This window comes from Dipodomys spectabilis, unplaced genomic scaffold (genome assembly GCF_019054845.1).
Source record: "Dipodomys spectabilis isolate Male_0828 unplaced genomic scaffold, ASM1905484v1 ptg000115l, whole genome shotgun sequence".
Taxonomy (NCBI): domain Eukaryota; kingdom Metazoa; phylum Chordata; class Mammalia; order Rodentia; family Heteromyidae; genus Dipodomys; species Dipodomys spectabilis.
Window position 1 is genome coordinate 2247796 of NW_024870792.1, and position 24836 is coordinate 2272631.

Here is a 24836-nt window from a genome sequence, read left to right on the forward strand (position 1 = left end):
TGGTTTGGGAGCAAGGTCTCAATGATACAGCTTTTCAATCGTCTTGCCTCAGACTCCTGTGTGCTGTGATTTAATCCACAGTGCAACCTGCTCTCTCATGCAATTCCACTACTATACTGTCTGAGCAGTGTCCAACTGACCCGCTGTCATTTCCAACTTAATAGAAATACTATAGCCTCTCACGCCTCTGTCTGCCAGCACCAATCCCCACACTCCATCAGATTGACCCACTGTCACTGGACAGGACTGTGACTTGGACAGGAAGCTGCACCTTCATTTTCCTTAGCTGCAAAGCAAAGGTGATGAAGATAGTAGCAGCTTCATAGACGTCTGGTGAGGATCCATCCCTGTGTGAGGTGCTTTATCCCTGCTGTTCAGTAGGCATCTAACAAAGTCACCAGTGGGTTTTCGTTGTTGTTTGCTAAAGACCTAGGTGATCATCAGTGCCTCTCATTCCTCTTCCTTAATTTTCTACAGGCACTAACTTGTATTTCACATTGTAAATATTCCCTGCAGTCACCAGGCATGCTCTTGACTCATCCTTATTCCCTCAGCCTCCTTTCTTCAGTAACTCCCAACTGGGCCTCCACCTTCCAGTCTCCTTTTCTCTTTCCCATCCTTATCAACACACTCTGGGAGTAATTTCTTCAGCAAAATGGCACTTGTATGTTATCTCCTTGCTCATGAACCTATAAAGGCTTCTGTCTGTCCTCTGCACTGTGCTGAGAATCCTAGGCCAGACTTTAAGACACTTTTCCTTATCTGGTTCCAAACCTTTAGGCAGATCTGATTTTCCACAGACACCCTAGCACTCGCCATCTTCTCTAGTGGCAAAGGTCTTCTCAATGTCTTCTGAACATGCGTGTAAGATTTATGCCAACTCTTGCTGCCTTGTCCAAGTACAGAATTATAGAGTCCTCCTCCATCTACGAGGTTTGGCCCCAGTTAAGATCTGTTTCACTTTGATCTCTACTTGCACTCATTACTCACCTAAGGCATTACTGTTACTTTTAATCACAGATCTCAAATGTACGTATTTGGGAGTCTTGGCCACCAGTGCCATTGAGTGGTTGGGACAGAGTAGCCATGCATCATCAAACAAAGCAGCTATCCTGTTTCCCCAAGGAACTGTAAGCTAGTAAAATTTCCAGGTCATTTTCATAAGTAAACATGTATTTATTTATACTTAAAACCTTCTTATTTTTAAATCTTGGTAATTAATTCAAAATCTTAAATATAAAGCAAACAAAATAGACCTGTAGGGCTGAATAAGGTCCCAGGGCTATGGTTTATGTCCTCTAAGTTATACAGAAGACCACTGTACTATCCTGGGGTAAGAATTAATTATTCTTGAATTATTTGATGTTTAGTTCCTTTCCAACCATGATATTTATGCCAGTAACCCACCTTGATTATTCTGGGCATCCCCCCTTTTTTTTTGTATCTAACAGTATTAGCAATGAATACCAATCATTTAGCTAATTGATCCATCAAAAACAATTTTTACAAACTTACATGGTGCCTAAGAAGGAGATTTATGTTTTTCTGTTTTGTTTTGTTTTCACCAACTTGGGAAAAACTTATTTTCTGTCATGTCTTATCTGATCCCTATATTCTGACTTACTGCTTAGTCACTTTCTTCTTTTTTTAATTAATAAGTTTTTAATTGTGAAAATACTGTACAGAGGGGTTACAATTACATGGGCAAAGTAATGAGTACATTTCTTTGGGTTTTTTTTTTTTTTTGGGTCCGGTCGTGGGGCCTGAACTCTGGGCCTGGGCACTGTCCCTCAGCTCTTCAGCTCAAGGCTAGCACTCTACCACTTGAGCCACAGCGCCACTTCTGGCTTTTTTCTTTTTGCTTATGTGGTGCTGAGGAATCGAACCCAGGGCCTTGAGCATGCAAGGCAAGCGCTCTACCACTGAGCCACCTTCCCAGCCCAATGAGTACATTTCTTATCAAGCATTGTTGCCTCCTCCTTTGTTTTCCCTTACTGCTTAGTTACTTTCTGACACAGAGCCAAATTTTTTTTCTGTGAAAGAGAGACTGTACTACTCTTATAATTTAATAATAATATTTGGCCATATACCTTTAATTTGTAGATATTTACCATACGGCACACTAAGAATGCAATAAATATTATCATGGTTTACCCCACACAACTAGGAGACATATGAATTCTGCAATTGTGTTTTATAGTAAGATTATTTTACCCTGTGATATCCAATGGGCATGTCCATTTGACATCACAGGGTAAAATATATAATATATACATGTGTTATATGTATATAATGTGTATAACATATGTATGTGATATATACATATTATATATGTGTATGTATTTTCTACATAATTATCAACCTAAAATCATTCTTAAATGATTAAGTGAATATTTAAAGGAAGATGTGAGGAATTTGAAGTGAATGGTAGAAACTCACTATTCTTGCTTTGTATAACACCTCCTTTCACACTGTAACTTCCTGTCTTGTTGCCATGATATCATTTTGTCAAGTGAGCAAAGATACTTCATCCTAAGAAGTTACCACTCCACATGAGTAATTCTGTTTGACTCATGCTAGTTTGGACTGAAAAAACATGTTGGAGAAACACATGGACATCATTGTAACTATTCAAATAGGATCTTTACTCTAACCCAAAGAGCCACAAAAACATTTCTCTCAACACCCTGGCTCAGCTTTGGTGTAGAGAGGAGGAATGTGCTTGAGTTGAAAGTACTGATTGACTCTCCTTGTTAAACATGGTAATATTTTCCGTGGTATCACCCACAGATGCAGGTCTGACCTCCTTTTGTGGTTTGCTACAGGTACCCAGCGTGCCAATGCCCGTGCTCCAGCTCCTTACAAGCGAGATTTTGAAGCCAAACTAAGGAACTTTTACAGGAAGTTAGAAACAAAAGGATATGGACAAGGCCCAGGGAAATTAAAGTAAGTTGAAGTAATACCACCTACCTGGTCACAGAAACCTCTGTTTTAGTGGGTACACTAATTTTGGCATTTGTAAATAATAGCATAAAACATAGCTCTGAAATTAAGCCGAGTTAAGGTTTTCAATCAGGCCACAAAGATACTACTACCATTTGCTGTGTAAAAAAAATACAGGAAAAATGTAAAGCAGGTTTTTTTTTTTCCTCCTGTAGAATATGTCTTGGTTGGCTTATCAGATATTCATGAGAAGTATCTCAGTGTCTTGCATTGCATGGTACTGGTTCTTGAGCTGAATTGAGTCCAGAAATGATGATTAGCTTTATTTCATCTCGAAACAAACTTCACTTGTCCTGCAAAACATGTCAGCAATGTTATTGCTAGGTAGCACCACCCTCCCCTCTTCTTCCCTTTTCTCCTCCTTTCTTCTCCTTACTATACTTCATCTCTCCTCTCCTCCTCCTCCTCCTTCTCTCTTTCTCCTCCTCCTTCTCTCTTTCTCCTCCTCCTCCTCCTCCTCCTTCTCCTCCTCCTCCTTCTCTCTTTCTTCTCCTCCTCCTCTTTTTCCTCCTCCTCCTCTTCCTCCTCCTCCTTCTCCTCCTCTTTTTGCTCTTTTTCCTTCTTCTGCTTCTTCTTCTTCTTCTTGGTCTGTTCACTTTGAGACAGACAGTCTTACTGTGTAGCCATGCTGACCTGGATCTACCTATATCCCAGGCTAGCTACAAACATCCTCCTCCTGCCTCAAACTCCCAGGTGGTAGAATTGCATGAGTACCACCAATATACCCTGGTTGGGTTGCTGCTGCTTTAAAAAAAAAAAAACTACTTCCCTTTCAGTGAGGAATCTCAAAACATTATCATCTTGTTTGTCTTGATTTGCTTTTATTTCTTATGTACCTCACTCCTCCTCCCCCGCACTTACGCCCATGTCCATGGCCCCAGTGGAGTTAGACAGAGATGGGAGACTTCCTGTAACCTTCTGATTGCCGAGGCACGGGACAACCCAACCACAGTCTGTGCTCACCACCCCATGCACAGGAGGGTTCTCTCAGTTAAAGTCTACTTTCATTGCTCTCCAAGCAGATCAGCCTGTCCCCAGCTCTACACCTTTCTGAGCACCTGTCTTACACTTGACTGAAAAAGGATAGAGGGACCTGGCACCATGCATTCAGCTTCCTTATCATCCCTTGTCATTACCACTTACATTAAGGGGAAATTGTTGTCTGTGAAAGGATGACTTTAATTGTGATTATCACAAGCACAGTAATTAGCCACAAACATCATTCACTTTTATCTACCCTTTAGGGAATCTCAACATTCATTTACTTTAAAAATCAAATTAAACCCAACTGAACTCCTGTGTTTTGGAGAACTTAGATATTTCTCCCTCCCCAACCCCTCTCTTTTTCCTGGTTCTCAAAATCTTTTCTCTTGACATTTAGTGGTTGAATTCCTTGTCTAGGTGTATTCAGGTTAAAGCAAGACCTCATAGGGCTGTTCTTCCTTTAGTCAGGAAGGTGTATGTATGTGTTGAATGTGTGTATGTATTTTGTGTTGTGGTCATTTTCCTTCTATAATGAATGATCTGGTCACTAAGAAAGGACTTTGGGGGTATTACTCAGATCATAGGCCACCTGTTTACACCTGATTATCTTATATAACTTTTTCTAATGCAGTTAAGAATTAAAGGCAAAAGTGCATTTTATCACAGACAGCAATACCATTAAGTAACTTCACTTCTCACCTAGTAACGTTTGGTCAATAGAAATTAAATGGCAGGTGCCAAATTCTAGAACCATGAAGATTTGTAATTAATTTGTGTTCTTTCAAATTATCTCTTTATGGACAGGCTAATTATCCGAAGAGATCATTTGCTAGAAGATGCTTTTAATCAGATTATGGGCTACTCTAGAAAAGACCTGCAGAGAAATAAACTGTATGTCACCTTCGTCGGGGAGGAAGGGTAAGTAGAAGAGGGAAGTGGCCCCTGGCCACAGGCTGTGACTGTGTGAGGCGGATGTTTCTACATGAAGCTGCGGTTGCCTGAAACAGGAAACCCTTCTGACAGGAAATGTTATTCTCATACTCTCAAACATTCTGCCTTCTTAAAGAAGGTTCCTCTAGGTTTTAAGTCATTTGATACAAAAATTCTTTGGTTTAAAAACTGGTAACGACAGGTCATTTTGAGAGCAGAAGACTGGTTTGGTTTTTCTCTCTGCATCTCTTTTTCTCCTGAAGAGAAGAAGCTAGAACTTCCTGGAGAAGGAAATGAGAAATTGCATTTTTTACAACCTATGATCTTGTTTTCTGCCCTAGACTTCTAAGTAGACATTGTTTTGCATATCAGATCAGTTCAGTTTGGGAATCACAAATTAGAACCCTGATGTTCTACCCAGAAGTTCCCACGGCAATTATTCTGGGGCCTTTGCTCTTAATTCTCCACCTCCAGTTGCTGTTTTTTTTTTTTCTTTCCTGGCGGGGACAGCACACCTACCAATCTAACTCCTTACCAAAAACAAACCTGGCCAGCCTACATGACTCTTCCCTGAGTATGCTCATCTAGATAAGGGTTGGGAAATTAAGGGCTGAGCACTCCCACACAGTGTCTGTTGTACCAAACAGACACAACAGTTGTTACCCATCACTTAGACTGACAGCTGTCATCCCTCCCAGCCCTGGCTTTGTAAGCTGTAGCCACTAGGTGGAATTTTCAAAAATACTAATATAGTTATCTAAATTTTAGTGGTGTTGTATTTGATTCTGTTGATTTGGATCATTTTACGGCCACCTCTGTCAGTCATGCCTAGGAATAAGAAGGTTGTAGAATCATAGCAGTACTATCCAATAGGTTTACCATTTAGTATACAGTTGGAGAAATGGAGACTTGAAAGTATAAAATAACTTGGCTGTGCTAATGGAACCAGAGAATAACAAACTCAGAACTCAAACCCAGGCCTTCCATTTTTTTTTTTTCTTTCATCCTGCACTCACCAGTACTGGAATATAAGCAAAGTAAAACCCTTAAACTTCAGTCTACCTGAATGTCTTTCCTACCTCTGAACCTTTTTACCAGCCCAGCTAGTGTCCAGATACACAAAGTTTGTCAGAAGCTTGCCTGAGACATGGGCCTTCCTTTGCCGACTGTCATAAACAGACTTCTAGCCTGTGTTCCTTAGCTTAAAGATGCAGGTGCACAGTTGCAAATGAAGGCAGATGCTGTTGGCCTCTTCGCAGGTATGCATGGGATCCTAAGTATTTCCTTACAGAACCAGTCTGGTTTGGATGAGAATATTTTCCTCTCTCCGAACTCCAGCTGCTTCCTTCATTCTTAGTCCACAGCTTTTTTTTTTTTTTTTTTTTTTTAATTCTTCTCTGAGACATACCTCATTGTGTTATCCACACACCCTTGAATTCCTGGGCTCAAGAAATCACCCTGCATCAGCCTACTGAGCGCTGAGGACAAGGTTTCCTAGCTCGGACAAGGTTTCCTTGAGAGTGATAGGAAAGAGTCGTTGGAAGCACTGAAACTTAGGTGAAAATAGAACAGATATTTATCAGGTGTGGTCATTGTAAAGTGGTCTTTCATGGTCTGAACTGAGGACATCGGTTCCTAGGAGGAGGCTTGGGCCAAACACATGTGAATTTCCTTGTGTTTGATTACCACTCATATCCAAATGCTTCTTGCCTCTATCACCTGGACTACTTCCTGTGACTCCAGAGGAAAAGCAAGGGATAGTCTGTGGTGTGACCTTTGTTATCAAGAAAACTCGCTTAACCTGCTCCCTCTGCCTATGGCTTATTGAAACTAGATTTCTGGACTCAATGGCTTTATCATTATCAGTTTCTATATATATATATATTATTAGATATAAACTTTATTTTGCTTTGAGACACCTAGATTCATAAACTGTTTTGCAAGGGTGAAACTACTTTGTGAAAACAAAAATCTTAAAGCTACAGAAATTTAAAGAGTTCTTTAAGCCTTTGCCTCCATTTCAAACACAAGAACTCTATCATATTGAAAGTGCATGACACGATCTTTCTGGATTATAATAAATACTCAAAGCCAAAAGCTACTCCTTTTTTGTTTAACTATAAAACTATAAAAATGTGACCTTTCTGTTATTTTTCCTTCTTCAATTTTAATGTTCTCAATAAGTATCATTTGTAAGTTTCCTAGGAGAAATGAGTGACGCTAGGACTGGACAAGAGGTGTATAAGATGGAGCCTGCAGCATCTCATCATTTCTTTTTTTTTTTTTTAATTTAATTTTATTTGTGAACATACTGTACAGAGGGGTTACAATTACATGGGCAGGATAATGCGTACATTTCTTACCAAGCATTGTAGCCTCCTCCTTTGTTTACCCTTCACCTCCCTTCCCAGCCTCCCCCCTCCCCCCCCAGTCCCAATCCTTCTCTCCCCCCCCCCCCCCCCCCCCGCACCGACGTTGTAAAGCTCGTTTTGGACATGACAACTTGTACTTCTCATTGTTGCAACAGGTCCACCTGAATCCTTAAACGACTTGTTTTTCCCCATCTCCTCCACAAGTTATACTGACATCAAATATAGTGAAAGCAGGGGTTATACTGTGGGGGAGGGACATACAAAGCAACAAAGAAATAATCTTATAAATGCGTTAGAAACACATGCATGAAAGAAAAAAACATTAAAATACATATCTAAGGGTTCATTTTCCTAACATCACATTATCTGACCTTTTCCGCTTGACTCATACATATACTAGATATTGCAAATAAGGGAAACCATGGGGCCTATGTTTCTTTGGGCTTGGCTTACTTTGCTTAATATAATTTTTTCCAAGTTTTTCCATTTCCTAACAAATGGGGAAATGTCATTTTTTCTGATGGAGGCATAGAATTCTATTGTGTCTATATACCACATTTTCTTGATCCATTCATCTACTGAGGGGCATCTGGGTTGGTTCCATATCTTAGCTATGGTAAATAATGCTGCAATAAACATAGTTGTGCTGGTAGCTTTAGTGTGGTCTTGTTTGTAAACATTTGGGTAAATGCCCAAAAGTGGGATTGCTGGGTCATAGGCATCTCATCATTTCTATCAGAGTCTAGAAGTTCTTAAAAAGCCATATGGCTGGAGGAATGTGAGAAAGGCAAGGGAGCCAAATTCCCCAAAGGCCAAAGCTGGAACAATTGGAGGAACAAAAAAAACAAGTAAAGGAAGATTGCACTCTAATCCAAAGTATAAAATAAATGTCTCTACTGATTGACCATACACATAAATGGAGAAGAATAGGAAACTCTCATGCAGAATATTTTCAAATAATTGCACATAGTGACTTTCTCCCAAATAGTACAACATAGAAAAGTTAAAAGTAAGGAAATCTCTCAAACACCATCTCAGTCATAAGCCACATTGATAGTGTACATCTTTCTTATGATATGATAAGAATGACACTTATTTCTCTGGTCTTCTTTCTCAAAGCCCAAAATCTCATTCCCACCACAAGAAAAGCATCTGATAAATCTTCACTGAGGGCCATTGTAGAAGATATCTTATTAGTGCTCTTTAAAATTGTCATGGTCATCCCAAACCGGGAGGGTCTGAGGAACTATTAATAATCAAGAGGAGACATGATAATTAAGTGTACTGACATTCCTGGATGGAACAGAAAAGAGAAAATGGTATAAAGTATGTTTTTAGGTAATAATATGTCAAAATTGGCTCATTCATGTTATTGGTTTTACCGCCCCCCCCCCATGTAATATGCCAATCTCAAAACCAACAAGTTGTGCAAAAGAGTTTTTACTCACAAGGAAGCTCAACTTAATGAGTACAACAGCTCCATGTCTCAAGTCTAGTTCCTCAAGGATTGGATTTAGAGATGTTTGTGGAATAAAGAAACTGGGTAGTTTTAGATGTGGGGAAAGGTGACTAAAGGTAGGCCAAAGTAAAGTACTTGCACAGGTGTAGTCAAACTTCATGGCCATTCACAGTACATGTGTTCAGAGCATGGCCCTACTAGCAATCTGAGGGAAGAGTTTTAGACCCTCAGAAACATCAAATACCACACATCTGACACCTGTGCAGGTCCAAGTGACTTCAAGGTCAACAGCTTCAGTTGGTTTCAGACAGACAAGTGTGGCCTCCAAGTTCCTAAAAAATAACTTAAGTGACCATACTTACTTCAGAGGTGTTGACTTCAATAAAGTTAGTGGGAATCCATTGCCTAGCTACTGGATTCTAAAAACAGTCATGAAAACAAGTAACTCAAAGGAAGTGAAGCCCTGAGGTATATTCTGATTTTCCATCCATTTCAGTTATCACAGGGATACCATAGAAATGCCAGATATTAACAACAGAGAAACTAAGTCTAGGATACACAAGAACTGTGTAGTATTTTTTGCAATTTTGCAATTTTTATTTGCAATTTTTCGGTAAATAAAAACTATTCTACAATAACAAGTTCAGTAAATACAACATGGAGTCAAGATCTGGAGAGATTTAGGAAGTTTTTTTCCAGATGATTTTTCTCACTGTCTTCTTGTCTAATGAGCAACTGCCTCTGTGCTAATTTTTGGTTGTGTATACTCTTTGTTATTACTGGAGTTCAGCAGAATAATAATTTCATAGAGTTAATTCTGTGGAAAGACCAAATTAGCAGAGATATTGGCATATAGAATTATCTGTGAGGGCTTAATATTCTGCAGGTCTTATTCATTGCAATAAGCTCATCCCAATGATCTTATTTTTCTATTTGTCACACTCAGGGTCATTATTTACAATAGACTAACTGAAGTATAGAGAAAAGAGGGTTTTCTGTTAAGGAAAATGCATTTACCTGTTCCCTCGAAGTGGTATGAATTACCAGCATCACAGAATCTTCAGCTTTAAGCTATTTTCTTTATACAGATTTGAAGCACAATATATATAAATTGTCCCTGACACTAAATAATGAGAAATTTTAATAAAGTATTTATAAGGTGATTAAAAATTCCACATGAGGTAGAATTAATTCCAGGATAGTAGAGATACCCATTCTCAGTTATAAAAAATACAAAAATAATCCTATAGCCTATAACTGAAAATACATTAATAGCTATTATTTTTCACTAAAATAATTCTGTTTTAGTTTTTTTTCCCCTAAAACAATAGTTTTCTCACTAGTTGAACACTATCTTTTGTTTATTTGGTTAAAGCTTGGAGTTTTGTTCTACTCATTAAATTTCCACCCCAGTTAATTTAGTTATATTGCCTGGCAAAGTCGGGGGAGGGGAGGTCAGTAGTGGTAAAGTGAGTGGAAACTGAGTCATCATGGTTGAATGTGGTAGGAAATGGCATGCAAGGGTTGCCCATTTCTGTTCAGCTAGTCTGCTCAGTTGTTTCTCTAGGGAGGAGGACAATGAAATTATATTCTCCCCTTGTATTACTATTTTTGTTAATGATAAGTCCTGGCTACTAGAGCTCATGTAATGTCAGAGGTAGAATCCTGTGTTCTGATAAAACATCCTGGGCCTTTAATTTCTTAGTATTCAAAGCAGTAAAGAAAGAGTATCCTGGATAAAGAGAGGATGTTTACACTGGGATTATTCCGCCTCTTTTATTTTCATGGCCAATTCTGTAAAAGGCACCTTTATAGAAGTAAGAATGAATTCATCATGCATGCTATGCCATCAACAGTCATGTGTCTCACTGATCACACTTAGGCTAGGGAGGAGATGTGCGTAAATCATTTCAGTTTGGTAGCTGAAGAACTTTCTGCGGTATCTTTCTTAAGCTCTCTGGGACAGGCAAATAAAAATAACTGGAGAAGATGAGACCTGCCACTGTTTTCCTCACTCCTGCTTATCTAAGAACCAGCAGGTCCCACTAAGGATGGGCTTCAATCTGCAAAGCTCCGAGTTAAACTTAGGATGCCACTAGTTTACCTCCAAAAGAGACATTCACAAAATAACCTTGCTGGATGCTACTATGACTTGGTGTCACCAAGCCAAACTTTGTTTATCATTCCCAAATTCTAAACTCACCCAGCAAGCCCAACAACTAGGACTGTGCTGCTATAAATAATCTGCAGGTGAATCAGAAGGTGCTTAGGCCATGCGTGTCTGAACAGACTGGTAGGAAATGACGATGTGACTTCCTGAGGCCATCAAATCTTCCTCTATTTTATGTCCTATTAAAGTACTTTGTTTTCAGTTATTCTTAGTTGAAAAACTAAAACTAAACTAATTCACTATTTTAACATCTGTCGGGTGCTGCCAACACCCCGGTTGGTTTGCCAGCCCAGACTCAGGGTGACATGTAAGGTGCTTCATCAGCATTTAGCCCCAGAAATCCAGGGCCACCATCAGACAGCTGCACTTATTCAGAAATGCCCAGATGCAGCTGTTGGGTAGCTAGCTGCATACCCGTTGTCCAGACTTTTCTGTATTTCCATGCCAAGCCTTTAGCTGTGGAACCAACCTAACCGGCAAAACAGGAATGCAACAAACGATCTCTCTGATATGAGTCATGTTAACTATTTATATGGAAGAGGTGGCTAAGACATTACAGCAGCCGCATGCACCATGTGCCCTTGCTGGGGCTTGTTTTATTGAATTGACTAGACATAGCTACAAATTGTAATCTATAGCCTGCTCTCAGATCTGCAGCTTTAAATTTTGGATTTTAAGCAAATCAGAGTTTAAAGTCTTGGATTCAGAATGAATCCATTCATAAAGTTTAAAGAAGACCAGACAATCCCTGACTAGTTAGGTACTCTTCCTCCTAGAAGAGCTTTGTTCTCTTGGGGTGGGGGTGGGAAGAGGATGAATTTTATTTTTCAGTTTAACTCCTTCATGGAATATTTGTCTTCTCATCAGCCACATTCAGCTATTATTATATATAAAAAAGGAACCAACTAATAAGGTCTTTGTTATTTTAACAAATTTTAACATGCTAGAAGATATTTCGCAGTGAAATGGCTTAACATAATTCATTGGTTTGATTTCTGACAATGTTTTCAAATAGAGCCATCTTTTAGGGATTGGCATAAACGGTTTATGTCACTGAATCAATATACCAATTCATTGTAACTGTGTTCCAATTCATTCACTCTGTCAGATGCCAAATGATGGATGTAAATAAAGTTGATTTTACTAAGAGACCAGTAGGAATTCTAATTATTGATTTAGCAGTATATCTTGAGCCACTATGGCATATCAAACTTGGGATACCAAAATAAGTAAGGTACAGTGCCTGTCTCAGTATGGTACAGCCTAGTATGTGTGTGTAGGGGGGGGCATCACAAACAGATTATTATAATCCACTCTAGTAAGTGCAGTATTTTTAAAGCACTCAAAAGTTAAAGCTCAGAGAAAACTTGCATTTTTGAACTGAAAGCCACACTAAAACCTATTTTGTTTATACCCATTGTCCCTGTAAGGAAATGGACTTTTTGGTTTTTTGGTGGGCTTCTTCTTCTTCTTCTTCTTCTTCTTCTTCTTCTTCTTCTTCTTCTTCTTCTTCTTCTTCTTCTTCTTCTTCTTCTTCTTCTTCCTCTTCCTCTTCCTCTTCCTCTTCCTCTTCCTCTTCGTCCTCGTCGTCGTCGTCGTCGTCGTCGTCGTCGTCGTCCTCCTCCTCCTCCTCCTCCTCCTCCTGCTCCTCCTCCTCTTCCCTTTTTTTTTGGTCAGTTTGGGGCTTGAACTCAAGACCTGGATGCTGTCCCTGAGCTCTTTTGCTCAAGGCTTAGTGGCTCTCCCAGTTTGAGCCACAGCTCCATTTACAGTTTAGAGGTAGTTAATTGGAGATGAGAATCTCTTAGACTTTTCTGCCCAGGCTGGCTTTCATCCACGATCCTCAGATCTCAGCCTCCTGAGTATCTAGGATCATAGGCATGAGCCACAGCAGCCTGGCTGGACTCATTTCTTATTTGCCACCTGGTTCAATTGTCTGTGACCCTCATGTGGCTTAGTTATAAATGGAGGCATCAGTTGAGGCTGGACCACAGCACACTGATGTTCTTGTGTGTATTACACCTAGTCATGGCCTTTCTTTGAGGTTATATACACACCAGGATATTCTAGCCATTGGTGTTTCCTTGAAAGATCTCCACTAAGAAAAGATTTATAGTAAGTTAGATATTTTAATAGACTGGCATTTTTCTCCTACTTTTTTCTTTTTGTAACAGTAGTTGGCAAAGTTTTTCTATAAAGGATAGGACAATAAGTATTTTTAGGCTTTGCCTACTGAACATTTTGTGTAGTACTTACCCAGCTCTGCCATTGTAGCAGGAAGGCAGCCAGAGAGCATATAAACAAATGGTCACAGCTGTGTTTCAGTAAAGCCTTGTTCACAAAAGCAGGGGGTGGGTCAGCTTTGGCCCACAGGCCATATAGTTCTAGAAGAAATATTGTGTTCATCTCGACAAACAGCTGACATTAATTAACTGACTCCATCTAGCCTGAGCTAGATGGAGTATTAACCATTAAACTTGAGATAGGGACACCTGTCTCAAGGCCTGGTTCCTCTACTGCAGCTTTCCTTTGAGGCAAATCACTGATCTGGCTTCTTACCTTTTTCTCTATAAAATGAGAGGATTGGACAAAATTACTTCTATAATGCCTTTGACCACTGACATTCTCTCCTCTTGAGTGGGCACAGGGAACTGAGTCTTAACAAGGTAAAATTAGTAAGGAAAAAGATAAAGTCCAGCGAGTGCTGGATTAGAACAATGGAGATGAAAGGCTTGGGCCTTTGCCGATGAGTAGTCATTATGAGTCAACAAAGCAAAGTGGTTGCCCCAGAAAGCTGGGTAATTATTTTCTTGGTATTTAGAATTAGATAATCTCATCACATATTACCCAGTCTACCTTATGATGTAAGCGGATAATTTGTGTGTGTGTGTGTCTGTGTGTGTGTGTGTCTGTGTGTGTGTGTGTATGCTAGTTCTGGGGGCTTGAACTCAGGGCCTAGGCACTGTCCCTGAGCCTTGTTTTTTTTTTGCTCAAGACTAGTGCTCTATCACTTGAGCCACAATTCCACTTCCAGCTTTTTGGTAGTTAATTGGAGATAAGAGTCTCACAAATTTTCTTGCTTGGGCTGGCTTCAAACCACAATCCTCAGATCTCAGTCTCCTGAATAGCTAGGATTACAGAAATGAGCCACTGGCACCTAGCATAAGAACGTCATTTTAACCTGCATTCATGGAGGGAAGCAAGTGTTTAAGCTTCCTCCTATCATCCCAAGAAACAGCCTTACATGCTCCAGTGTCCAGGGAATCCCTGCCGCCACTTTCTAAGAATATTTAAGGAGGGAAACAGGAGTGGGGGAAGAAGCTGAAACAGCTAAACCTAGAGATCCTATAGAAAGAGATTTTTTAAAATTCTCTTTTTAAGATCAAGATTAGTACCAAGACCATTATTGGTGCATGCATGCATTCATGCATGTGCGCACACATGTACACACACACACACACACACGCACACTTAAAAAGAAAGAGGAAGAAAAAAGGAAGGAAGCAAGGAAGGAAGAAAGGAATGAAGGAAGGAGGGAAGGTAGGAGAAAGAAAGAAAAAGGAAGGAAGAAAGAAAGAAAGGAAAGAAAGAAAGAAAGGAAAGAAAGAAAGAAAGGAAAGAAAGAAAGGAAAGAAAGAAAGAAAGAAAAAAGGAGAAAAGGAAGAAAGGAAGAGAGAAAGAGAGGAAGAAAGAAAGAAAGAAAGGGGCTGGGAAGGTGGCTCAGTGGTAGAGTGCTTGCCTTGCATGCATGAGGCCCTGGGTTCAATTCCTCAGCACCACATAAGCAGAAAAAGCCGGAAGTGGTGCTGTGGCTCAAGTGGTAGAGTGCTAGCCTTAAGCTGAAGAGCTGAGGGACAGCGCCCAGGCCCAGAGTTGAGGCCCCATGATGACAAAAAGAAAAAAGAGAGGGAGGGAGAGAGAGAGAGAGAGAGAGAGAGAGAGAGAGAGAGAGAGAGAAGACAGGAAGGGATGGAAGGGGGAAGGAAGGAAAGAAGGAAGAGGAAAAGACTGAACATATAAAGAATGTTGAAGTTGAGTAAGTATTACACTTGTTCTTGGTGGCATAAGAAGCCAAAAGTAGGGCAGTGGGAGGAGGCTGCAGGAGGCTGTGTGAGATGGATGCTCTGTTCCAGGGAGGGCCAGAGTACTGCTCGGAGAGGCCCCACACAAGCTGAGGACCATCCCCTCCACCTTATCCTGTGGCCCACCTGTTAGCCCACTATATTCAGCTGCCCCCAGAGAGCAACTCCACCATATCATCTTAAGACCAGAGCAGCCCTGAGCAGCTGCTAGATTTACCTTTTTCTACCAACACAAGTTTCCTGTCAGTGCTGTGTGGGTGTGAGCTCAGTGACTCCACTGGTGATGTGTGAAATAATTTTACTACGCAGATTGACCTTTTTTTACTTGAACATTTATGCACCTCTTTTCATGGCTATTAAAAAAGATAGACCAAGTAAATCCAAATATGACAGATTTACATTGAAAAAAAGAAAGCTATTTAGTAAAAAGGTATTAAGTAAATATTTTAAAAATATTAAGTAAATAATAGGATACATATTTAGAGGCAGCAATTGAGAAATAATGGACTATATGTTGAAGTCTGACCTATGAGACTCTCATGGCAAACACATAAAAGCCATCTTTATTTTGTTGTCTGGTATGTCAACTCTCTCTTCTAACTAGGATGAAATCTTTTTCTATATTACTTGATCTCATCACTAGACAAGACTCAGATGATTTCTCATTCATTAAAAAAATGAAGTAAGGCTCACAGAATAAATATTTCCTTAATCCTGCCACCCCACCCCCATCTACCACTGCTTTTATATGCTGCCTCGGTCTTCCTTATCTTTGAATCTGTGTGCATGTTTGCAGGGTAGATGTCCTCTATAGTTTTTTATACTTAACATTTGAATTGCTTGATGGCAAACTCTCTTTGCTGCAATGGTTTAGGTGTTCTTAACATTATTGGCCACTTCAAACTTAGCACCATCTTTTTTTCTTCTACTTTGAGCATGATGTCTAAATACAGTGAAATTTGTTTAAAGAGTTTCATACCTTTAAGGAAGGTGTTCTCCACATACTTTTCTTAGGAATGTTTATGCATTCTTACTTTTATTGTCAGTTATTTTCTTTTTATAATTTTTACCCTATCATTCCATTCTTTTTGGTCTCTGATCCCCTTAGGGGGGCTCCTATCTGTAATATCCTTGCCTTTCTCTCTGTCTCTGAGACTGACTCTCTCTCTCTCTCTCTCTTGCTCGCTCTCGCTCTTGCCCTCTCTCATATACATCTCTCTTCCCTCCTTCAAAAATGTTCCAGAAATCTTGTGAGGACTCCATGTCCTAAACAGCCATGCAACTGACTCCATCTAGCTTTATCCTAAATAAATAGTTTTCTTGCTGGCTCCTTTTCTCAATAGCTTGCTTCCAACAATTAAAAGATTTGTGTCTGTATGTGTTTGAGTACATATTGTTATACTATTAATATATTTCCTCCATTATACATTATTTCATGTGGAGCTTAGTTTTGGCTATTTCCCATATAAATATCTATTTCATTATTTTGGGTGAGGAAATTGTGAAACCAGGAGTCTGTTCAGTTTATTTTGGATAGGCTTGATATGTAATGAGAATTTTATAGAAAGTTAAGTTTAGAAAACATAGGCTCAATATCTAATAACAGCATAAAAGCTGATGATTCTTTATGGTGGATATTTTTTTTACAGGCTGGATTACAGTGGGCCTTCCAGAGAGTTTTTCTTCTTGGTATCCAGAGAACTCTTTAACCCTTATTATGGCTTATTTGAATATTCAGCCAATGATACATACACAGTACAAATAAGTCCTATGTCTGCCTTTGTAGACAATCACCATGAATGGTAAGTATGTTTTTCCTTAACAGTTTCTGCAATATTAATTTTTAAGTGGGAACCCACATATCTCTTTTTCCTTGAACAAAGTTGTATTATCAGTTCTATATCTCCTTTGAGTCTTATTTTTCTTATCAAGATATTAAATATACAGATCCTTGCCAAGCTTAGGTATAGGTTATATTGCATAAGCAAGTTATGTAGAATTCCAAACCTTTTGTCCTTTTGGGAAAAAAGTTGTAGACAATGTTAGGCTCCCAGAGTGACCCCTAAGCCCCTCTCCTAGGAATCAGGCAGTTTCTCTAATAGCACCTTGGTCATGATTGACGCTGAGGGATAGGAGAAGCAGCTGGAGTTCTGGCTAGTGCAAAGGTGGGATTTTGGTGGCCAGTGTCAGGTCGTAGTACCTGGAGGAAGTGATGGTAAAGGATGGGGGAAGGCCCAAGCAGTGCTTAAGCCCCCACATTCAAGATTTATAGCCAGTTTTTACTTCTTTCCTAATTTCTTATCCAGAATCAAGGGAAACCAATTCAGGATTCCCTCTGGGGGTACAAAATCTTCACCCTTTCCTAATGTCCTGACATCTTTTTTTAAGTCCCTGTTTTTGTAGACTTCAAATACTTACATAATCCCCATTCACTTTTTCCTGTTCAATTTCACTAACAGTAACAAAGGAAGAACATGAGTAGGACTAAGGGAAAAAGCTTCTTTGAGTCAGGAGGTCACTGTTGATGTGTGCAGGGCATTAACTATTAATACTTACTCTTCAAATTCACTTCCCTCTAGTTACAAGTTAGAGTCCTCTAAGCCTGTTTATTACAGTTGTGCTGACACAAGTAGATATAAAGAGAAACAAAGTGCTGGCCAATAATTTCCTTAAGACTGCATGAAACTAGAATTACAAATATTTTGAATCCCAGGATAGATTTACGTTCAGAAGGTGTAGACTTTCAAAGAGCTACAAACTTGTACACTTGTAATTCAAAGGAAACAAGTATACACCTTAGGCCACCAGTTCAGTCCTAATACTACTTGTGTTAGACAAGAAAGGATTTTTGCTTTTGTTTGCCTTTTCCTTTTTTATATTTAGTTTTCTTGCTGTCCTTGGGTAGAATCCAGGGCCTTACATAATATAGGCAAATAAGTGTTCCTTCTCCCCATGAAGCTATAGCCTAGCTTCTAGTCAAAAGAGATGTATGTAAGAAAATTTCCAAGTTGATTCAGAATAGTCTTGAGTTTTGAAATTTTGGAGAACAGAATGCCCCTTGAGAAAAGTCCCCCAAATGTCCATAGGAGTAATTCTTGAATCATGATAGTTATCATCAGTGGTCAGGTTTGAAAGAACATTGATAGGAACTTTCTCGATCTGAAGTTGGGCTTTTCCTCTAGAGAATTGCTATTGTGTTCATATTAGAGAAATCCAGCTAATATTCATGTGCACATACTAGAAAGATGTAACAATTTTCCTTACTTTCTCTGGTCTCATGTCCGTCAATATCTCTTGGAAGTGATATTGGGAAATTCCAGTAAAATGCCAACTAGGGATTCAGGTTGTAAATTATGGGGTGCTACATAGTGATATTATTAACTAAAGGTAAAGGTGGCATCTGTAAATGTCAGTGAAACAGATTCCTTCAACAAGTAGCTATAAATTAATGGCTAATGAAGACAATCTACAGTGTCTATAAGTTTTCTTGGACTTTGGAGGCAATTCATTTTGAACAAACTTAGTGGATCAGAATTGTAACAGATTCTGGGAAGCAAATAAAACCACTTAGAAACGGCTCTGTGACCTGTAAGCTATCCCATGTTTTCTTTCATAGGTTCCGGTTCAGCGGGAGGATCCTTGGCCTTGCACTAATACACCAGTATTTGTTGGATGCCTTCTTCACAAGGCCCTTTTACAAGGCACTTCTGAGAATGTAAGCATAGTTTTATGCTTATGTAATTAGCATGTGAACATGAGTATTTACTGTATTGAAGAGAGTCTTCTATCACTGTTTATCTGTTCACTATTTCAAATCTATAGTTAATAAGCTAAATAATGGCTTAAGTTTCAGAAGCAAATACAATTTTAGACATGGTTAATGTAGTTTTCTTGCCATGGGCCTTTATTCCTGTCCAGTCACCAAAATCTTTGTTTCACTTTAATTTATTTTCATTTATTGCAATGGCTGTGTCTTTAAAACAATTGTGCTTCAAATACAGCACTGGAATTCTTGTGGCATTAGTGCAGATTACCAGTAGAATACTTGTGGATTAGTCTCGGTGACTCATGGCCTCCTGTTCTTTATGAAATGCATTTTATATTTTTCTTTGTACAAACCCTCACATACTTGGTCAAATTTTCATTCTCCTTTGTTTTGACTCTGCTTGGGTAGTGTTTGTGAGTGGTAGACAATGCCATCCTGTTTTTGAGATCTCCCTATATGCAATGCGGTAATTTACGATGGCAGATGAAGCTTTTATCTCACAGTACTTGACTTTTCCTGTTATCATGATAAAAGATTGAAATGATCAAATGTAGAGTATACCTTTGCCTTTTCTGTAATTAGCCATGGTTTGTTGCAACTCTCTGTGCGGCCTGAGTTCAAACTCACAATAAAAAAGCACTGAATCACGATTTAAGACTGTCAGAATTATGACATTATCTGCCTATTTTAGATATCCTTTCTTAACCCCTTCCCAATAAAATTATTTATTATTTGCTAATTATTGCCTCCTAAATAATTCTTTGATTTATCTTATCTCCACTCCTTTTTCTTTTTTTTTTTATTCAATAGAAAGTCCACAGATTGGGAGAAGATCTTCACTAGCCAAACAGGCCAGGGTCTCATATCTAAAATATGCTTAGAACTCAAAAAATTAAATCCCCTAAAACCAAATCCCCAAAGAAACAACTTCCCCATTAATAAGTGGGCTAAAGACTTCTCTGAGGAGGAAATAAGAATGACCAAAGACACATGAAGAAATGCTCAACTTCTCTGGCCATAAAAGAAATGCAAATCAAAACAACATAGAGATTCCACCTCACGCCAGTTAGAATGGCTATAATCAAGAACTCTAATAACAACAACAGATGCTGAAGGGGATGTGGCCAAAAGGGAATGCTACTGCACTGCTGGTGGGAGTGTAAACTTGTTCAACCACTATGGAAAGCAGTATGGAGGTTTCTTAAAAGACTAAACATAGAGCTCCCCTACACCCAGCAATCCCACTTCTGGGCATTTACCCAAACAAGGGCATATTAAAGCTACCAGTACAACTATGTTTAGCACAGCATTATTTACCATAGCTAAGATTTGGAACCAACCCAGATGCCCCTCAGTAGATGAGTGGATCAAGAAAATGTGGTATAGACACACACACACACACACACACACACACACACACACACACACACACACACACACAATGGAATTCTAAGCTTTCCTCAGAAAGATTGACACTGACCCATTTGTAAGGAAATGGAAAGACTTGGAAAAAAATCATATTAAGTGAAGTAAGCCAGACCTGAAGAAACATAGTTCCCATGGTTTCCCTCATTTGTAATAATTAGTATATGTCTAGGATAATCCTAGCAGATGAGCAGAATAGCTCAATAGCTATGTTCACATGACCATACAAGATGATGCTAAGCGAAGTGAACTCCACGACAGGGACACAAGAGATTTTTCTTTGTTGTTGTTGTTTTGATATACTGTGTCATTTCTTGTTTCTTTTGTATTTTCCCCCTATGATTTATCCCCTGTTGTCACTGTATTTGATTTTGGTACCCTGGATATTGTATATATGTTTATCTGAATTAGGGAAGGAAAGGGAAACAACAAAATGGTGAGACAAAGGATAAAGAGGGAACCAATGCAGCAGTGATACTTACAAGATAATATATTGGAAATGATCTGTACAACTGGGGGGGATGAGGGTTAGTTTGAGGGGGTGGTAAAGTGGGAGAAAAATGAGGAAGCGGGTAACAAGTTCAACAAGAAATGTACTCACTACCTTACTTAAGTAACTGTAACCGCTCTGTACATCAGCTTGACAATGAAATTTTAAAAAAAGAAAAAAAAAAGGTAATGATCAGGGTGGTTATAATTACGTAAGTAAAGTATGAATACATTTGTTTTTAAGAACAAATGTACTTATCCCCACTCTTGATAGCCCTACCTTTATTAGAATCCTTATTTTAGCCAGATTACTAAAGTGGTCTCTTATTTGGTCTCCATCTCATTCAAATAATTTTCTCCATTGTGACTTCCCGGAGCTCCAAGTCACCAAGCTCCTCAGCATGGCACTGAAGACATATGTAGCTACCTTCTGTGTCTTGTTTTCTGAAAATTATGTTGTGTTTCATACTGTTGGGTTTTGCCCATTTCTCCTCCTCCTTTCTTTTCTTTTTCCTTTCACTTCCTTCCCTTTTATCGCTAATGTTTAATCATCATTATTTATCATCTGCTGTAAAAGGTTTTTCCTGAATTTCCAAGTCAAAGCAACTGTCGCTCATGTCCTCTCTGAGAGTTCCCCTCTGCCTTCTTCATCTTTTTTTTTAAATTGAATATTAGCATACATTTTTAAATGCATGAATTTTAAGTACCATCTTCCTTATGATCATCTTATGTTGACTTATCTACTTATGTGTAGCTTTTAAATGAGCCTTTTATCTACTGAAAGCAGCAACATCAAGTTTATCAAATAGCTATTAAGATATCAGGCCCATTATTTGATGCCTAATTAATGTTTTGAATTAAAAAAGAAAATGACCCTTGAAATTGAGCTGAGGGAGGGGATTTCAAAACAACTCTAACAAATCAATTATGGCCACCTTACAACAGGGCTTAAATAATCACGTTCATCTCATGCAGATCCTGTCTCTGCAATGAAAAGAAAAAGGAGGAGAAATAGAGAAAATCATAATTTTAGAGAGATTCTTTCACTTGCTGTTTTCAGAGCCACAGAATAAGAACCATGAAGAAAAAGGGGCTGTATTGAATATGAGTTATAGAATGAATCTCGTCTTTAAAAAAGGACAAAAAACCCCACAAAATTAAAGAATAGAAACATATTTTAAAAATTCAAACTAGGAGAGCAGTATTTTAAAACACTATAATATAGCCAAAAAGAATACTGGATCCAAGTTGTCACCTTAGTTCAGATGTGGTACCAGAGATGCAGGACTAGGTAGGTCTTACACATCCAGAACTCTTCTTCCTGTGGCATTTAATGTATCCCAAGTTTAAAAATGTATAATTTCTGAGTTTTTTCACTGGCTTGGTTTCTGAGTCTAAGAGCATTCCAGAAATCACTGCCTCATTCTTTGACATTGTTCTGCCCAATAACCCTGGGATTTGATATGTGTTTGTTTCTATTTGTTGTTTCAGTCTGTGTGACCTGAGTGATCTGGAATACCTTGATGAAGAGTTCCACCAGAGCCTTCAGTGGATGAAAGACAACGATATCCATGACATCCTCGACCTCACGTTCACTGTGAATGAAGAAGTGTTTGGGCAGGTCTGTGTAGGACAACACCTGATTTCTGAGTATGGCAGCTGGAGGGTATTGGTTGATGAGATGTTAATTCCATGACTAAGATCAGATGTTTGTTTATTTGTGGCTCGTTGGGTGCTTTAAACCCAGAATTACAGTAATGATAGTTACAAAGATTTCTTTTTCCCCTTGCCGACTACAGATTAAGATATTTTCATTTGTTTATCGTAAAACGATCTTTTGTTGTCAACTAAATTATCCATGAAAGGTCTGAGAGCTGGTACCCAGGTTGTAATCCTTGCTGCTGGGAAAACAGAGAATGGAGGATCATGGCTAGTTGTTGGCAGAAAAGTTCCAAGATTTTATCTCAAAGATAGCCAGCAGAAAACAGAGATGAAGTGTGGCTCAAGTGGTAGAGTTCCAGCTGAGCAAGTGCAAGGCCCTGAGCTCAAATCTCAGTATAACCAATAATTCAGTAAATCATGGAATAAAGAAACAAGTAAATAAATAAAATGAAATACCACCAGAGATATGAAAATGTATCTTAAAGAGACTATATTTTAATAGTTTATGTTGTTCTAGAGCTCAATATTAAATTATTTAATTGTCCTATGTATTTAACTCTCAATTTAGATTTAAGCACTAAAATGTATTGTTTTGAAACTGAGACAATGTAAGCAGTATTTTGGAGAAGGCTTAAAAAGCATTTTGAGCCGGGCACCGGTGGCTCACCCCTGTAATCCTAGCTATTAATAAGGCTGAGATCTGAGGATCGAGGTTCAAAGCCCCAGCAGCAAAGTTGTGAGACTTATCTCCAATAAACTACTCAGAAAACCAGAAGTGGCGCTGTGGCTCAAGTAATATAGCACTAACCTTGAGCTGAAGAGCTGAGAGACAGCGCCCAGGCCCATACCGTTCAAGCCCCATGACCAAAAAAATAAAAAAATAAAAAATCTTGGTTTTATTTTAAAGATGGTGGAAGGTAATTTAACTTTTTTTCCTTCAGAAATCAGGTATTCATTCTTAGTAGACATTAGTATTTGGTGGGTTTTCTGAATTTCCTATGTTTTGAAAAATAAGTATAAGATGTACTTGGGTGCCAATTCTATTTCCTGAAATAATCTTTTCTACTGACTCTGTAGCTTCTGATAATTCTAAATTTAAGAGAAATTGGCAGAAATGGGTTGTCAAACATTCAAATAGCAAAGGGCCAATAACTGGTGCCAGTTCATCTACATTTTTTTTAAAAAGCATATTTTGTTAGTCAGGATTTAAAATTTAACTGTTAAACCTTGCAATATGTTTTCTCTACCACTGATGCTTTCAAACACCAGCTCACTACCTAGCAAAAGTGTGCAAAAGGGACACTTACTTGTGGGGGGCCCAGGAGCCAGTTGAGTTCCATTCATTGACAGCAGTGTGTACCATCAAGTATATGTACCATCAAGTATGCTTTCTTGTTAGTTCTTTTGTTTTTAATCCCAGATTACTGAACGAGAATTGAAGCCAGGGGGTGCCAATATCCCAGTGACAGAGAAGAACAAGAAGGAGTACATTGAGAGGATGGTGAAGTGGAGGATTGAGAGAGGTGTGGTCCAGCAAACAGAGAGCTTAGTGCGAGGCTTCTATGAGGTAAACACCAGTAGCCGTCCTACAGGCTTGCACTTGGAGAGCAGTGAACTTTATCCTGCTGTGCCTTCCCCATGTAGAATGTTCCCATCTCCTTTCTCTTTTGCTGTTTTTACTTGTTGGAAAAGGCCAGGGTTTTCCCTACATATCTTAGAAACACACACTAAAAGGCTTAGTATGCTTGTTATAAGAGATTACTGAAAATAATATTACAACCTGATTTCAAATAGCATTTAGTGTTTGAATCCCTACTAGTAACATTTAGGTCATTAATCTTATTCATGCTTTGATATGGATAATCAAATCTCATGCTTGATTAGTGAAAAAACTGTATGTGTGGGTCACAATGAGTTGTTATGAGTATTACCTGTGACTTTTTCAGTAAGAGCACTGGATCTTTTTCAAAAGAGAAACCACAAACTGGATTTATCAGCCAATTATGGTCAATTATGAAATTAAAATCCTCCCATCCTACCACTAACCAGACCCAACCCTGCTTAGCATTTAAGACTAAATGAGATTGGACATGTTTAATTTGATATGGCAATAAATAGAACTGAGGCAAATCGTATCAACCTTCTACCAACGATGGGAGTTGGTGGGGAGGAGGAGGCATTTATATTTGCAGAAAGGATGTACAATTTTCTTACATGAGGTACACATATTATTCCCACAATCCCCTGTGCCCTCTTTTCCTGGTAAGACTTAATGAAAGCTGATGCGTCTCAGGCTCAGGAGCCATACCCTGAACTCTTTTTTTTTTTTTTTTCCACAGGTGGTGGACGCCAGGCTGGTATCTGTTTTTGATGCAAGAGAACTGGAACTGGTCATTGCAGGCACAGCTGAAATAGACCTCAGTGACTGGAGAAGCAACACAGAATATAGAGGAGGTGAAATTTGATTTATAAGATGCATGATTTTTAAATTTCA

At 38.9% G+C, this 24836-nt stretch overlaps 1 protein-coding gene across 1 annotated transcript in view; it reads left to right on the forward strand.

The window, feature by feature from the left end:
• Window positions 1–24836, forward strand: part of Hecw2 (HECT, C2 and WW domain containing E3 ubiquitin protein ligase 2) — a 215097-nt gene that overhangs the window by 168193 nt on the left and 22068 nt on the right. Inside the window, exons 20-26 of the mRNA XM_042688309.1 lie at window positions 2826–2946; window positions 4792–4905; window positions 16650–16802; window positions 18617–18715; window positions 22172–22301; window positions 23763–23909; window positions 24682–24796. Of these exons, the coding sequence (XP_042544243.1) occupies window positions 2826–2946; window positions 4792–4905; window positions 16650–16802; window positions 18617–18715; window positions 22172–22301; window positions 23763–23909; window positions 24682–24796 (879 nt within the window). The remainder of the gene's footprint in view (window positions 1–2825; window positions 2947–4791; window positions 4906–16649; window positions 16803–18616; window positions 18716–22171; window positions 22302–23762; window positions 23910–24681; window positions 24797–24836) is intronic.